General features: G+C 46.5%; 1 protein-coding gene across 5 annotated transcripts in view; it reads right to left on the bottom strand.

The window, feature by feature from the left end:
* The window catches only part of LOC309887216 (acid-sensing ion channel 2), a 106,527-nt gene that overhangs the window by 17,980 nt on the left and 72,376 nt on the right, over positions 1-16,171 (bottom strand). For all 5 annotated transcript variants that reach the window (XR_014319033.1, XM_082778764.1, XM_082778761.1 and 2 more), the window contains one exon: positions 6,719-6,846. Coding sequence is in view for 4 of the 5 variants with exons in the window: in XM_082778764.1 (XP_082634890.1) it covers positions 6,719-6,846 (128 nt within the window). In the remaining variant the exon portion in view is untranslated. The remainder of the gene's footprint in view (positions 1-6,718; positions 6,847-16,171) is intronic.

Below are 16,171 nucleotides of genomic sequence, written 5' to 3'. Positions count from 1 at the left end.
TTGACATCTGAATCTCCTGCCCATGAAGCTAAAGAGGCTGTCACATTGGACCAGGGAATCCAGCCTGCCTCGTGAGCCAGTGAGCAGGAGCACACAACAGCGCAATCCCACAGACTGCAGTCGCACAGAAACAACTTAAGCAGGAGAGACGCTAACTGGATTTTATTTCTGCCCCCTGCACAGCGTGTGACCATGAGGACATCTCCTCCTCCTGAAGGAATTGCTTTCCCCTCTTCCAGACAATGCTAATTTTTGCCCCATGTGCAGTGCCCAGCGGGACCTGGCACTGGACTGGAAGAGGCTGCCTTGAGCAAGCTGAGCTGCTCCCTACCACCAAAGATGCATGACTTTCCTTGGAAGCTGGAGGGAAATGACAAAAAAAAAAACAAAAAAGTAGGGTCAAAAGCAGCAGGGACAGTTTCTGCCCTCAGTTCTTGCTGGAGCGTAGCTCTATTCTATAATTGTACTCCAGTTATTCAAGGGCTGCCTGCACATTGCCCGCCCTGGCACCGCAGTCTAATGCTGAAAGAAATTCAGCTTTAGCATCTAATTGAGGTCGACAAACTCGCATCCTCACACCATTCACTGTTGTTAATACTTAATTAATTAATTAAATGCTTTTTAAATGCTCTTCATTCCTGCTATTAGGAATTACAATAAGCAGTAATGAACTGGCAGGCACCAAAAGAAAAACGAACAAATTGACCTGTCTCCTTAAATGCATGATGGATCTGTTTGTCCAAAATGCAAAAAAATAAAGCTTAAAAAATAAAGCTTAAAAAATAAAGCTGCTCTCTGTGACAGAGTGGCTCTTGTATGATCGCCCATGACAGTGGCCATCCTTCCCATTTGGGCACAACCTCTCCCCAGTGCTCCCAGTGCTGCCCTTCATGTGCTGCTCTTCACTCTGGGCCTCCTGATGACTGCAAACATCTGTCTGCAGCTGTAGAGTGTTTTTTTAATTATTATTTTTATTTACCAATCTCTTATTTTTTCTGCATGTTTAGTTTTGTGCAACAGGAAAGATGTGGAAATGTGGCGGAGCTACTTCCAGCCCAGTTGGCAGCTGGGCTTGGTGAGAAATTCGGTTTTGAGGGTGCTCCGCATCGACACAGCTCAACACCCACCTGATGCCACTGAGCTCCGGTCTGTGAGCAGCAAGGAAGGATGTCAAAAGCCCCTGCTGCCAACCTCTAGCTGAAGCTTATGGAATCTAGACAGGGTGTGTTTGCATTTGCTGCAAATGAAATAATAACCAGAAACCTACGTTCTTTAATGAGACATCAAATAGCATCAGCTTAATAGAATTTCAATCCCAGACAGCTTTGGCACTTGTAAAATGCTTTAAAAGCTCACTGTACACACAGCTTTCAGTTCTTGTCACTATCTCCCAGTTAATGATGCTGGAATTTCTCTATTTATTGTTTCCCTTTCTCCCTTCCCAGGAGGGGTGTGCTCTGTGCCATGCAGCTGTTTACCCATTTGCACCCAAAAAATGACTTGAGTAACAAGAGCTTAACCCTTCCAGCAGCTGGCAGGTCCCCCTCGGCAGTGCTCAGGGATCTGATACAGCCCATGGCTCCCCAAAGTGCTGGATTTGAGCTGTCACTGGGGAAAAAGTGCATTTAGGCATGCAGTGATTCTGGAGGCCCTCCAGGCCCCTGCTTCCTTGGGAATAATTTTGCAAATCAAACAGCAAGATCGAAACGTCCTGTGGCCCTGCAGGAAGACCCTGCCAGGGAGGGCAGCCCATTCAGAGGCTCATCCCAAGTCTGGTCCCATATCCACTGCTGGGCTGCTCCCAGCATTTGCTGTGCTGCTGGCCTGCAGCTTGCTGTTGCCCCCAGCTGGATGAGCTGTGCCCTCTGCTCATGTCTTAAGCTGTGATTAACTTGGCCTCCACTCTCCTGGATACCTCCACAACCAGCAAAGTATTCCCCTGCATTCTGCTGGGCAACATTGGCTCTATTTGTTGGACTATGTTGGCCAAACTCCTATATAGGCACTACTCTGAGGGGGAGCCATGGTAGTTGGCCCTTATGAAGCTCTCCAGTCTTCAGAAGGTGGCTTTCCATCTTATAAAAGTATCTTTTTATCCATGAAGTAAGGCAAAGGCTTAACAGCAACACCCAGACCATTGCTTCATATGCATCCATGATATTGCTTTTTTCTCTTACTGACCTCCTTTCTAAAAGTGTCCTTTCCAATCTCCCCACATTCAGATGTATTGCTCCTCAATCTGATTCACTTCCACTGCTTGCTTCCACCCCTTTTCCTTTGTATTTTTTCACAAACAGGCTAATTCAGTCCAAACGTAGTTTTCCATGCACAACCACACCACTGTCCTACAAAAAAATAATTTCTGTCACTTCCTCAGATGTCCTTCAGCTTTGAATCTCCTGTGTGTTGAAATTTTTGCCACAGCTGGCCACTTCTGCCTGCTAGTCAGCTTCTTGTTGTTTAATTAATGTAGAGTCCAATGATAGACCGGAGGAAATCAACTGGGAGAGTGTGTGGGATCGAGGGAAACGGAAAGCAACCAGAGAGTGAATGTTTCCAGGAGGAGGTGTAAGACCGTAGGTAGAAGATGCTCTGAGTGAGTGTGAACAAACTTGGGAAACACTACTTAATTGCTCCTGAATTTCAAACCCAACTGCCTACACCCTGTTTGAAAATACGAGTGATCACTGCTAGACCCCGAGTCCCATTTTCCTGACTCTGTAATTACACTTCTTGATACTGCAGTTGTTCGTAGCTGATGCTCTCTATCCCATACAATTTTATGAGGGGATGAGTCTCCAAGGCATACTAGAGCCCTATAAAACAATATTGCTCTGTCTTCGAACCTGTCGCTTAATTGAAGCCTCTTAAATTTTTATTGCCAAGTTGGCAGAAATTGCCATTTTAGTGTGCTTTTCATCTTCTCTAACGTGCCGTGCTGGTGGCGTAACAGGGAGCAGCTGAGCCGGGTAAGTAATGTTATCTGATCCCAGCACCTGTGGGCGATGCTGCAGTGCTCCTGAGCTGCAGCAAGGCCATAAAACACAGATGTGAAAACAGGATTAAAAGAAGCCAAATCCAGGAAGAATCTGTCTTTTGGAGGGGATCATCCCTCCACAAAAACGGATGCCAGCGTGGGTTGCAGTCTCCCCAAGGCCATGAGCAATGCAAGGTTCAGAGAAGCTTATGGCAGCAGCAGGCTCACCCAAAAGAAGTTGGGAAAGGGTAAAAATTGAGGAACATCCCTGCAAAGCCAGGAGCAGGGCATGTAGGGGCAGAGCCCTGTGCAGGGTGCTCCTGCCCTCCTTGGGACCAGCATGTGTGTGCCCGCAGCCAGCTCCCACAAAGCACTCGGGGTTTTGGCCATTCATGAGTAAAAAACCGTATTCATGAGACTCACCGATTGCCATGGAAACCACTCCCCTGTGCAGCCGAAGCATCTCTTGTGGCAAGATATGCGGCTGACTCTGCCCTGGCTCCTTCCCGCTCCTCTCCTCATGTAAAATCGTGTGAAAACCCCAGAAAACAGCAACCACGCTCTCACGTGTCTGTGTAAACTGTTCCAGCTCCCTTCACGCTGTCACCCAGAGAGGTTTGACATCCTCCAGCAAAATACTTGTTTTAATTGCAGCCGTGCTGAGCCACCTCCAGCAGATCCTCAGATCACTTCGATCTGAGATTCTGGGCCACATGTCCACAGCAGAAAGCCAGCCTGGCCTATGTAACTGCACAAACATGTTTTATGGAGAACTCCCCCCCTCACATTGCCTTTGCTTTCTTTGACACAGCAAACACAGTGGGTACACTTGCAAAGTCCTTGCTCATGGTGCTACCTCAGTGCTTTCTCCTGACAGACACATCATACACGAGCACGATGTCGCTGCTGCATTAATGTTACCAAACTGGCAAACTGGCAAAAATTTCTTAAAAGTCACTTTTGCTGGAGGGACCAGGAGTCAGAGGGCTCAGCCACTGCTGAAGAAAAGCTGATTTTTATTTTATTTTATGCTTTTTCAGATTGACAGCTCATTTTCCAGTGACATTTAATGAGATCACGCGCCATCACGGGCACAGGATTTGCCTTCGACAAGGGGCTTTTGGAAAGCTCTCAGAATAAAGGTCCAGAATTTATCACCATGAGCCATTAACTCAGGCATAAATAAATTCTCTCCACCCCAAAGCCTTTCTCAAAGATGCTGCACAGCTCCCACCACCAAGACAAGACAAGTTTGCTCAATTCCATGCCTACTTTTTTGGCGCTGAGCATGGAAAAGTGCTTATAACTAGCCAAGCCTCCTCAGAGCTGGGAGAGGCAAAACAACCTGCTCTTTTGCTGCCCATTTCTATCCCTCTCCAGCTGGAGAATCATTTAATTTGTGCTTCGTGGTAGTATAAAACACATGGTTTAGGACTGCAATAACTGGCTGGGTGATGTTTACAGGGTGCGGTGCGGTAAACATCACTCCTCTGGGTGATATTTACGGGGTTTTCCTCCTTTTGCCCTGACTTATTGAAGGACAGCATGTGCGTGCCCATAGTGAAAAAGATGTAGTGTTAAAAAAAAAGACTAAATCAGGACCTGAATCAAAGATGTGTGTTTGGGGTGGGAGAAACTGGGTGATGCCTGGCTGGTCCCTGCAGGGTAATTAAATGAGACAGTGGCATGCATATGCTGTAACAGTTGTAATTAGGTTAAAAAAAGACCTTATCATGTCTCAAGGGTGATGGCTTTGCAACCCGTGACATAATTTTAAAGCTGTTACAGAACTGCTGCAACCAAACAGAAATGTGCCGTGCCCTCTCCCAGCACTGAAACTCAGGCAAAACCTGTGGAAGAGGGGACAGGCATAAGCATAGTCCCCTAAAATCTGTTTTTCTTGTCGTATTCTGTATCTTCGCCCCTAGAAGGATGGATGTGGGGAAGGAGGTGTGGTTTTGTGTTTTTTTTTTCCCTTTCTCTGAGCTGCTTATCTTCTTAATAGGTTCTTTTGCATTAGCTTTTAAAAATGGAAATAATGAAATAATAAAGGTTGGCGATATGAAATGAATCACAAAGAATGCAGCTCCACACTGAATCTGCCAACAGAGGCTTGGGGCTTGAGGCTGACCCCATGCCACTGCCCTGGTGCTGGAGTCCCCAGACTGCATTGTGAGATGCCCAGGCACAGGAGGGGATGGATACAGCACGCGAAGCCCAGCAGTTCTGGTGCTAATTAATCAGCTTTCCATCCTTGTAGATTCCTTATCTTTCTGTATGTCCTGTACAAGTAATGCCAAATGCTGCCGGGTCCTCTAGGGCTTGCAGGAAGCAGCTGCTAATAGAGATGAGTTTGCTGAGGACACGTGGAAGGCTTAATGTCAAGAGAATGGGATGAAAGGTGCCCATGATGGGTTTCCAAGGCTCTTTCCTCCAGCAGCTGCTGCACCCAGCTCCATCACATCCTCCAGCAAGGTCTGCCGAGGCCATAGAGCATCTTGAGAGGATGGGTCTGGGGAGGCTGAGCATGCACAAGGACAGGGCTAAGCCAGCCAATGGCATGCTGATGGGACAGGAGCTGCTTTGGGCTCCAGCAGCTGCTGCCTCACCCCCTTGAAGATCCCTTTGCCTTTACTATTATCAAGGTGTTAGGCTCCAATTGAGTGCTCCGCTCCAAACAACTGCTAATAAAGCTGATCATTTTCTCCAGCCCACCAGACTTCCCACAAGACACAAACTGACAACAAAACATTTCTCCTCCTTAATTGAGAAGTCTTCACCTGGTGCTCAGCCACCGGGAACCCACACCCTTCATTATCTCCAGGATAAGCATGCACAAGTGTGCTGTAATGAAGGGGAGAGGCTCTGCATCCAGCCTCACTGAAATGCAGCACCTTCAGCTGTGTTTTGGTACCTGTGGCCACGGAGAGATGCCTTGACCTAAAGATATATTTGGTGGTGACTTCGTCGAGTTGCTCTGAGCTGAAGTTCTACATTTTTGATTCCTGTGGAGGTTTAATCTAAGCAAATCCTCCATCAGCTCTTGTTCACTTTCCTCAATTCGATTCATTTTCCATTTGAAGGTGGATGCAAGAACAGGGAGGAAAATGAGGGAAGCAATGAAGCAGGAAGGCTAAGAGTGAAAACACTGGGGACAAGCTGGGGAAAAACTATTCTGCTGGCCTGCTTTCCAAATGCCTAACCAGGATTTGGGGCTAATGATGCCACATCATACTGCATCCATCTGCACTGCGATGATGTGCCACTGTTGGGACTCAGGGAGGGTGAGGCACCCCAGGCCCTGAGCTTCCCGCCACCAGTTATAATAAGTGAGTGACAGGAACATTTCTGTGTTACCTGAAAGGATTCACAATACTCTGCCGCATAAAATCCTCTCTTGTGAGTGTGAGAGCCTTTTGGCAAAAGACATCTTTTCTCAGCAGGTTTGATAGTACCCAACATGTTTAGCAACTGCCATGGGTGAACCATAACCATGAAAAAAATGAGCCAGGGAAATGACCAAAGCTGAAATCCTTTTTGTGGCCAAAGCTATGGGAATTGTGGGTAATGCATGGAAAGTAATGCTGAAAAAATTGTCCTCTCTCCAACCAATTTGAAGTAAGGAGTAAAAATGGCTCTTAACCATGAAAACACCTCTCCATGGGCATCAGCACATAGATGAAAACCCTCTTATGGACCCATTGGAGGGACCTTGGTTTGTAAATGAAAGCTGGGACTTACCCTTTGCTCCTGGGTGGCCACAAAGGTCTGGAAGCCAGGGGCCACCCCGAACCCGAGCTCCTGGACAAACGGTGGCTCAGACTGGCTGTGGATCTGAACCTTGACTCCAGCCTCAAATGTCGTCTCCTCTGAAAGAAGAAGGCAGGAGGTTAAGCGGGATGGGGTGGGTGGGATGGTGTCCACTGGGAAGTTATATCTGGGAAATCTGCTCAAAAGCAAGAGGTAAGCAGCGGGGAGTGCTCCACCTGGCTGATAAGGTTTCTGAGCATGGAGGAGGGAAACCCAGCACCAAGAGATGCAGCACAGCTCGCTGCTGCAGCCACCATGGCTTTTCCCCATTGGGACCAAGAGCATCTGCTGGCTCCTGGTCCTCACACTGCTGCCCCTCCCAGGGGCTTGTCTGCCCCAGATCTCAGAGATCTGTGATTTCTCCAGCCTGATCCATACTCTCTAGAGAAAACAGGAGGCTACATCTACTTTCTCAATGATATTTAGTTTAAAAAAAAATGCATTCCCATGCACTTAACTTACAGATATAAACTTCTCCTTCCCTCAGAGTTCTTTCTAATGTCTGTAAGGTCTCTGTAACCAAAAGCAGGGGTACACCCACCTCTGCTGCCCTGCAGTCTCATCTCCGGCACTGACACAGCCCGAGGCCACCTAGGGCATAACATGGGCAATCAAGTAATAAAGAAAGTTTAAAATCCAAAGCTGCCCATGGCTTCAGCTACTGAAATTGCTTCAAGATGGACAAAGATACTTTGCAGCTCATGGGCTCAAACAAATCACCCAGTTAGGGGCTTCCTCACTTTGGCTGATGTGATGTTCCGCATCTTGAGACTCCCTTCCACTAAAACCAACTCAAAAGAGACTTTCTGAAGCTGAATTAATGGGATGCAAACCAGACCTGAGTGTGATATATGAGGACTTGGGCTTCTCCATCACCCAGGCATCTTCATGCAAAAGGGGTGCATAACATTTCTTTCTTCAGCTTTGCTGCCACAGTCTCACATCCAAACAAACTAAAGGGAGCACATGGGATTAAAGGGTAGGGGGCTCATTTGCAAAGGAAGTTGTTAACTATGCATAGTATGGCCTCAAAACATAGCTACCCACTAATATCAATCTATGCTTAGGGGCAGCAAAATACTACCTAAAGAACTTCTGTATAAAGATGAGTCACTCTTTATTTATTTTTTTTTCTTGTTATTCCTTGGTATTTTTATAGAATTTTATTATGCATTTCAAATTTTAGCAGCACTGTATTCAATCCAAAACACTGGCAGAAACCCAACACCAAGGAACGACAGCCACAGAACTGTTGCCCCAGGGCTGTACAAAGATGTGCAGAAGACACCAGGCCATGGGATGACATGGGCACAGGGGAAGCACAGGGGAAGAAAAAAGTGGTAGCAGATAGCACGAAGCTCCCAAATCTCAGGACCCCACTGCTTAAAAGGAGGCAACTCTGCTGACTCATCAGGCAGTGAAGGAATCAGCCTTCCTATCAAATGAGGATTTTCTTGGATCCTGCTCACTCGGTACCTCCCAAGGCAAACAAAGCCAGAGACTGCACTGGTGGGAATGGGCTTTGACATGGATTTGTCAGGATTGAGAGAGCACTCACAGTGCACAGATCTACCTCTTTGATAGCTAACCATTCTTCCAGGTGTAACACTCAGCAGCATAAAGCCATAGCCAAACAGATCAAGTGTTGGTCCAAGAAGGCTGGAGACCTCCGGAGACCCCCGAGCAGATGCACAGTCCTCCCCTTCATCCCCTCCTGTGCTATCAAACCCTCCCCCCTCCAAACACAAACCAAACCACATGTTTCATTCAGTTTTTGGGAGCAAACAACATTAAAAATGCTCCACTGTGCCACTGAGGCTGCTTTACACAGTGGCTACTTGAAGCTTCATGCTCTGTGCCCACAGTGACGTGTCCTGTGGTTGCTGGCACTTTGTCCTTTACATACTGAGCAGCTGGAGCAGGCTATTTAATATTTAACCTTTTAAAGCTCTGTTTTCCTACCTCCGAAAGAATTTAGAGATAAATAGGACTTATGAAAACTGTTTCCTCCCCAAGCGTCACGTACTTCTAAATCCCTGGGGTCCAGAGCTCAGCTCCAAGCACTTGGGGTCGGACATTTAACCAGGCAGAGAGGTTTTGATTTGCAACCCGCACTCTTAAGTACATGCTCCCATTGATTGATGCCTCTGGCACTCCCTAATCCATGTGCCCAGAGCATTGGTTCTGCAACATTCTGTACAAAGTAATCACGTATTTTTTCCTTATTGAGGCAAAAGTGTTTTTGGTAGCCAAACAGTGTTACGATTCGGGCATGGTAGTGTTGCTACTGAATGTCGTGGCACGTGGTGGATGTGCAGGCTGTACGTATTTCCTCTAAATCCCAAGTTAGTGGGACAACGGCAGAGAAAGTGAAGTTTTTTAGGGTTTTCCCTGCACAGAAGTGTCCTGGAACAAGGTTAGCATTGACCACCCTTGCTCCTGGCTTCCACTTTTGCTCAAAACCCAGTGACCATGACCTGAACTGACCCCTGCCATGCTGCTATGATGAGGGTTATTGCAAACAACACAGCCCCATTACTGGGACCCACCACAACAAAAACCTGGCGTAAATTGCCATTGCTGTTCTTGGCCATAATTTGGCTCCTCTCCCTCCGTGAGCCATAGGATGGATGTTGGCATGACTGAACTCTCTATCTGCTCAAGGGGTCCCTCAACCCCCCATTGAGGGTCTCATCCCCACCAACACCTCCTCAGCGAGGGCTCCCCAAATGCTCCAGTGCTGGGCGTGAAGCCAGCATTCCCACAAAGCCTTTGGAAATGCTGAGCGTCCCCATCCAACCTCACTGCTGCTGAGGCGAACGCATGCCAGAACCGTGCATTTTGAACCCTTTTCTAGCACCCACCTCCTGCTCCTCCAACTTAACGCCTGATCCCGTTATTTCCACGGGACACCCACTCGTGCCGACCCCACCCAGCTCCATCACTTTGCTGGGTGTTGATCCTTTTCCAACACTTCTGAGGTGATACCATATGCTTCCTTCACTAATTTTCACTAACTTGTTGGGCAACGGGAACTGTTTTGTTGAAACACTTTGGTCCGAAATTAATCTGCCCATTTCTGCACATGCCTCACATTTCCCTGGGTCTGCCTTGACTTAATTCCATGGATTTCCCCAAGTGTTGTGCACTGCTCTGTCTTTCTCTATGGGTAAACCACTCTGCATTCAGAAACATAAGCAAGCAAACAAGATACAGTCTGCAAATATCTTTAAGAAACTAAAAAGTGACAGACTTTGCAATTTTACATGGAAAACCCTGGCTTGCAACCATTGTAATCATGCACAAGGAGGAGAATGGATTTTCTACATCGTAGAAGGAACTCTGGTATTAAAACACACAGTTATTAATTTTCATAAATGATAATAACAAGAAGAGCAAAATAAACAGCATTTTTAGAAAGGCTGCCAAAAGCAAGGGAGCATTCTTTGTTTCTTTCTGCAAGAAACATGTAAGGATCAAACTATAAACACAAAACCAGCTTTGAAAAACTGCCACTTCTAATAAAAATTCATTTTCTACAAAATAGCTGTTTTCCACTAAGAAAGAAAAATTAAAAGCCCAACTGTACAAAAGCCTTTATATAAAATAGCATCCTTTAATAGAAAATAGCATCCTGTTGCATGTCTTCCTCCAGTGGTACCTCCTGGAGGCATGGGGCTGAGCGCCAGGCCAGGCTGTTGCTGTTGTTTCTTTAAGCCTATTTCTTGCAGACATCCATCAAGGGAGACAAAGTAACCCTGAAAACCCCTTGACTGGCTCAGATGCCAGAAAAACTTCAAAAATAAATTCAAGGCAATTGGGGTTTGGTTTGTACCTTATGTTTTTTAGACTAATTTTGTAATTTTGGGAAGCGCAACCCCATACCTTCATTCAATCTCCAATCCCTATTTTCAGAGACCAGAAGTTATAAATTAGTTTTTCAGAGCAGCCTACATTAGGAATGGAGTAAAGCATCCTTAATGATTGCATTTCTGAAGACGTTAATATATATTACTGTATACAGCACGGTGTTTCCAAACAAATCCTAAGCTGCTCTTTTTGCTGAAGGATTACTGTAGTGTTAATTAAATTGGGGATTAATTCAGCATGTGCTTCAAGCTGGCTGCAGAGTATTGTATGTTGCAGATTGCACAGCTTTCTATTCCTGGCACAGTCTTCCCAGGATTTCATCAGGACTTTCTGCTCAGAGCACCGCTTGAAAACCTCAATAAAGCTCCAGCTGACTGCAGGCTTGGGTGCAGGCTGCAAAGTTCTTCTCCTTGAACATTCAAGGAGCTGCAATTAAAATAAGAAATGCTGCCAAAGGCATGGAGCTCCCCTTCTTCCCCTGCCTTATTATGTCCAAACCAATCCATTTTTCCCTGGCAATTAATATCTGAAACTGGGCTCAACACTAATTTCTGGGAACTGAAGATGCTAACAGCCCAAGTCCTGAGTCGTTTATAGATGGAGCAGTCACTGGCAGTGCTGCGGAAGCCACTCCTGCTCGGGGGAAAACAAAGCAGATCCCACCTGCCTCAATCTGGTACATGGTTTCTCAGCTGGTTCATGCCATGGCTCTACTAGAAGGTGGCCTGGAGGTTTAATTTGGATAATAAGCCTTCTTCTGTGCTGAGCAGAAGTAACTGCAGAGCTAGGAGGCTTGGGTTCTCCTCAGACACTCCTCGTTCTTTGCTTCAGTTTTTCCCCATCTGTAAAACGGGTTCAATGTTGCTATTGAAGGTGGTGGGCTGGAAGATTCCCCAGTGCCTCTTCTACACTCTGTAATCTCAGGCAAATGCATAATATTCTCACGTTTTTCCTAGACAAATATTTATGGATAAAAACAAAAGAAAAAACAAAAGCCATGGAAAGATACCTATAGGAAAGCTGTACTCATGAAGCTAACAGGAAAAAAATATGCAATTATATAGAAACCCATTTAACTACAGTGAAACCAGTTCCAATCCCCTGTGAGTGCTCTCCTTTCTGTGGAAGTGTTGTGTTTTGCTGCAGTTAAAGTTGCTTGGTAACAGGATTAAGTGAAGCTGAAATAAGAATATTTGCATCAGGTTCAGGGGGGGATGATAACATCCGCTTGACAGGCAATTGAGTTGACACAACTTTCCCACTAAAAACAATCTCTAACAATTTGTCCTGTGTATTTTACTATTCTGGGCTCTGCTTTGGCTGCTGTCTTGGGAGAAATCAGGGACAAGGAGTTTCCACAAGGATGAAAATGAGATGTCTGACACCAGCTCTGGCAGCTGCTGAGAACAAACCCTGCATCCTGCTCGGAAGTAGGGTCCCAGTGGGGCTGGGGCTGCGCAGGGCATGCACAATCCCATCCCTCCCTTAAATGCTCACCTGTATTTAAGAGGGACAGAGGAAATTTGCAGGAGCGGCACAAGATGCTATGTGAGGGTGGCAGGCAGCTTCCCTCTACAAACCATTCCCCCAGCTGGGAAATCAGACCTTGCTGCTCTGAGGCTCTCCTGAGAACCTGCAGCAGGGACCTCGCCTTCTCCTCTGTGCTGGGGGCTGCACACTGAGATAGTCTTCTTGAATTATGTGTGCTGGGATGAGCTGTGGGGAGAAGAAGCATTTCCCAATGGAAATTTCCCTGCCTTCCTCTCATGGAGATAGGAAGTGATCTCAGATCCCTTAGACCTCGCACAGGAAGTGGAGCAGAGCTGGACGACCCAGGTAGACATGGCTCAGCACATCACTGATGATCTGAACGCTACTGGAAGCTTTGATGGAGACAGAGAGCATGAGAAGAACGGCACAGAAGCACCGTGCAACACGCTTCACTATGGCAAGTCAGCAGCGCTTTGTGCAGGAGGTTAAAAACCTATTCTGGGAAAAGGAAACCAAAAGCTCTACACCTGAAAGAGCTACCAGCATGAAAAGCTGACAGCTTGCACTGAAGGCAAGCGAGACAGCAGTATTAGCTGCAGAGCTGAATCAGTCCTTTCTTTTTATCTCTTGGGATACAGATGGGATATTTCAGTTATCAGATATAAAGCATTTCTCCTTTTTCTCCTTTTTTTTTTTTTTTTGGTGAAAGAATATGTTCAAAAAATTCATCTCTTTGCTTTTTAAAATCTCTTGGGGCTGCGACAGGGGCATGGAGGGCTCACAGTTCTCGATGGTTTTGCAAAAGGGCCAGGAGAGTCACTGCAATCCAGCCAAACAGCACCACAAGATGACACCTCTTGTTTGTTGTTTCTCTTTGTTTCAATGAGAAACAGTTAAGGCATTTGCACAAAGAGAAGCAAAAATAACAGGCAGGAGAGAAAAGAAGAAAGGAAAGAGCTTTCTGCCCATGAAGCCTGCAAGAGGGCTGGCTCTGCACCTTGCATCCAGGCATGGCACTGGCAGTGAGCAGACTCCTTCAGCAGGCACTGCAGTGGGGTTTGATCACTGCCTGATTCTTACAGTGCAAACCAGGATAGGAATGTGTGCAGGCTATACACCCCAAAACACAAACTAGCGCTCCAGGGTACAAGGCAATGCTCTACCTAGCTGGCATCCAAAGCTTTCCTACCAGCAATTTGTCACTTAACCCCCTGCCAAACATTTCTTCGGGTGTCTTCTACTTCATTTTCTGGCCATGGTGCTGGCAGAGGCAGGACATGGCACCTCTGGGACTCCGGTCTCATCGACCTCCCCCACTGCTTGGAGGCGAGCCTGCAGCTGAGGCTGATCCCTGTTCAATCCAATACAAGCTCTGCAAAGCGCAGCCGTGATTCATTACTCACCAAGTAACAGAAGGTGTTATAACAAACTACTTTAAGCATATCATCTATTTTTAGTTAAGCATATTGCATTTGCATACTAAATCTGAGGGGCCATATGTCTCAACGTATATTATTAAAAAGCCTCTTACATAATAAACAGGGCAAACCGAGACCAGAGATGTTAAAGCAGTCTTGGTGGACGGTGAGGAGCCAGCAATGAATATTTAAGTTCCTTGCTTCTCTCCCTGTTAGGCTTAAGACTTTATTGTTAGTGTAGAAACAGGCATCTCACAACCTGCTTTACTGGTGGGGTCATGGCAGGGCAGGGAGGGTTGGTGCTGCCAGGTTATGCTGCTTTTATTATTTTATTTCTTTTATTTTTTTTGTGGGGAAGGAACAAAGATCCCCTCCCACCTCTGCATCCTATAGAAATTGTTCATTGCAGGGAAGGGAGATCATGGGAGGAGGACAGCTGAAAAATGGGATGGGGTTCCCCAGGAGCAGGAGCTGAGATGCTGCCAGGAACATGAAGCAAGGAGAGGAGAAAAGGAGAAATAATTCCCTCTGGTCCCCATGCTGCCACCTGCATCCCGAGCTGGGGGTGCCTGCCCCCCAGGCTGCCCATCTGCTGGCTGTGCTTTGGCAAGCTGTTCCCACTGCAGGAACAGAAACAATTTTAAAAAATAATAAAAAAATAAAAATAATAAAGGACACATTACAAAGGCACAGAAGCAGTTCTTGCACATTCCTCCATCCCCCTCCAGGAGCCTCACCGCTTCCCCCAGAACATCTTGAAATATTAAACGGTCAAAAAGCTGCTGCTAATTTCAGCTCGTATGGGAGCCAGATGGAAGCAGATTTCTATGTGCCCTCGGCTGGGTCCTGGCTCTGCTTCTACCCCTTCATGGGAACATGGATGGACTGCCACTGGGGACACCGGCACACTTTGGAGCCCGGAAAGGGGCTATCTTTAGTGAGAGCTATTGTAGGACATGGTTTATTGAGCTGGAAGTTCTAAGAGGTGCCAGGGAGATCTTCCAGCCCTGAGAATCACTGGTCCATGGGAAGTGCCACTGCATCCCAACCCAGGTGGGTGACACCTCTCTGGGAGTGTGGGTTCCACAGGAGCTCATGATAGTCCCAGAGCAGGACAGAAGAAGAAATAGGGAAATTGGGGTGCATGTGAGCAAGGCACACCCTCAGCTGCAGTGAGGACCTACAAGGTCCATGCAGGCAGGGATAGGACGGTTGTCAGACAGAGCTGTGCCAGTCCAGCTCCTCTGCAGCAACAGCGCTGAATTTTCCATCCCAGGGGATGCTGCACAGCTCGCACTGCTCTGGCACCACAAATTGCTTCTACTGGTCCTTTATCCTGCAAGGATGAGATTTTCCTCTTAAGCTGAGCATGCACCACCCCAGCACCCACCTGATTTTCTCATTTTGCAGACACTCTGAAGAGTGATAACCTCTCACAACTGTTTATTTCCTGCTGGACCCTCTCTGGGAAGCCTGCAGTAAGAAACTCCCTGCAGGCACCAGGACTCTGCTGCCACATCCCTGCTCTGGGGCCAGTTTTATTCACTTTTGCATCCTTTTGGAGAGAAGCAATTTCTCAGTGCAGAGCCAGGAAGGGTGGGAAAGCTCTGAAGTTACAGTGCAATTAAATAAAATCACTGCTGGTGCAAGGACATTTGAAGACAGGCGCGGGCAGAGAGGTTTTCACTGCTTGGAGAAACCTTGACTCTGCGCCCTGCCTGCGCACACTGACATCACTGGTTATGTCTATTTAATTTGCATTGCCTATAAATGTCAGTGTTTTGAGCGATGTAATTTCAAAGCACTTTGGTGAACTCGGCGACTAAGTAAACACTTATTTTAATGGAAAAGGATGTGTATCAGATGTGTTCTTTGATTACAAAATGCCAGGAAAGAGCTACTCCATCAGCCAGAGTGGGGAAAAAATAACTAAAGCAAAGAAGTATTTCAGTTATATCAGCGAGGGAAATGCTTCTCCTGCTCACGCACTTTTTTGTGGTTTCAAAGTGTTGGCCAGATATACACAAAACCAATAGCTGACTTTTTTTGGAGGTGGTGGTGAGGAAGGAAACATAAAAAAAGAACCCCCAAATCCCTGCTCTAACGCAGGGAGTAAGCCTTGGTCTCATATCTAAAGCAATGCCTCAACCATTGGGGTATTTTATAGAGATTTAGGATTTTGCTTTTCAACCCAAAACTTGAATCCCAGTGGCACTCATCCATACATTTCCACAAGAAGTTTTGGTTGTTCCACATTTCCTTAGAAAATTCCCCACCGTGTAATTTTTACCCCTTGCAGCCAAATGGGTATTAAATCTCAACAGAAGAAAAACTCTGGGAGCCAGAATAAATTCATATTGCCTATTTGTTAGTTAATTTATCCCATCCTATTTTATAGATAGGGGTTTGTCAGTGCTGGGGTTCCCCACTTGCAAGATTTCTAACATATACTCACCCCGTGCATCATTCAGACACCAAAACCAAACACCTTGCTGACCAGAACAGATTTTTTCCTTATTTCTGTACAGTCCAGGTTTGCCCCATCTGCAGCCCAAAGCATCGCTGCTTCTTTGCGACACCTGCACCTGTCCCCCCCCAAACCTCC

Source organism: Aythya marila (genome assembly GCF_965140915.1).
Source record: "Aythya marila genome assembly, chromosome: 25".
Classification (NCBI taxonomy): Eukaryota; Metazoa; Chordata; class Aves; order Anseriformes; family Anatidae; genus Aythya; species Aythya marila.
The sequence above is the reverse complement of the archived record's forward strand: the minus strand, read 5'-3'. Positions and strand labels throughout refer to the sequence as shown.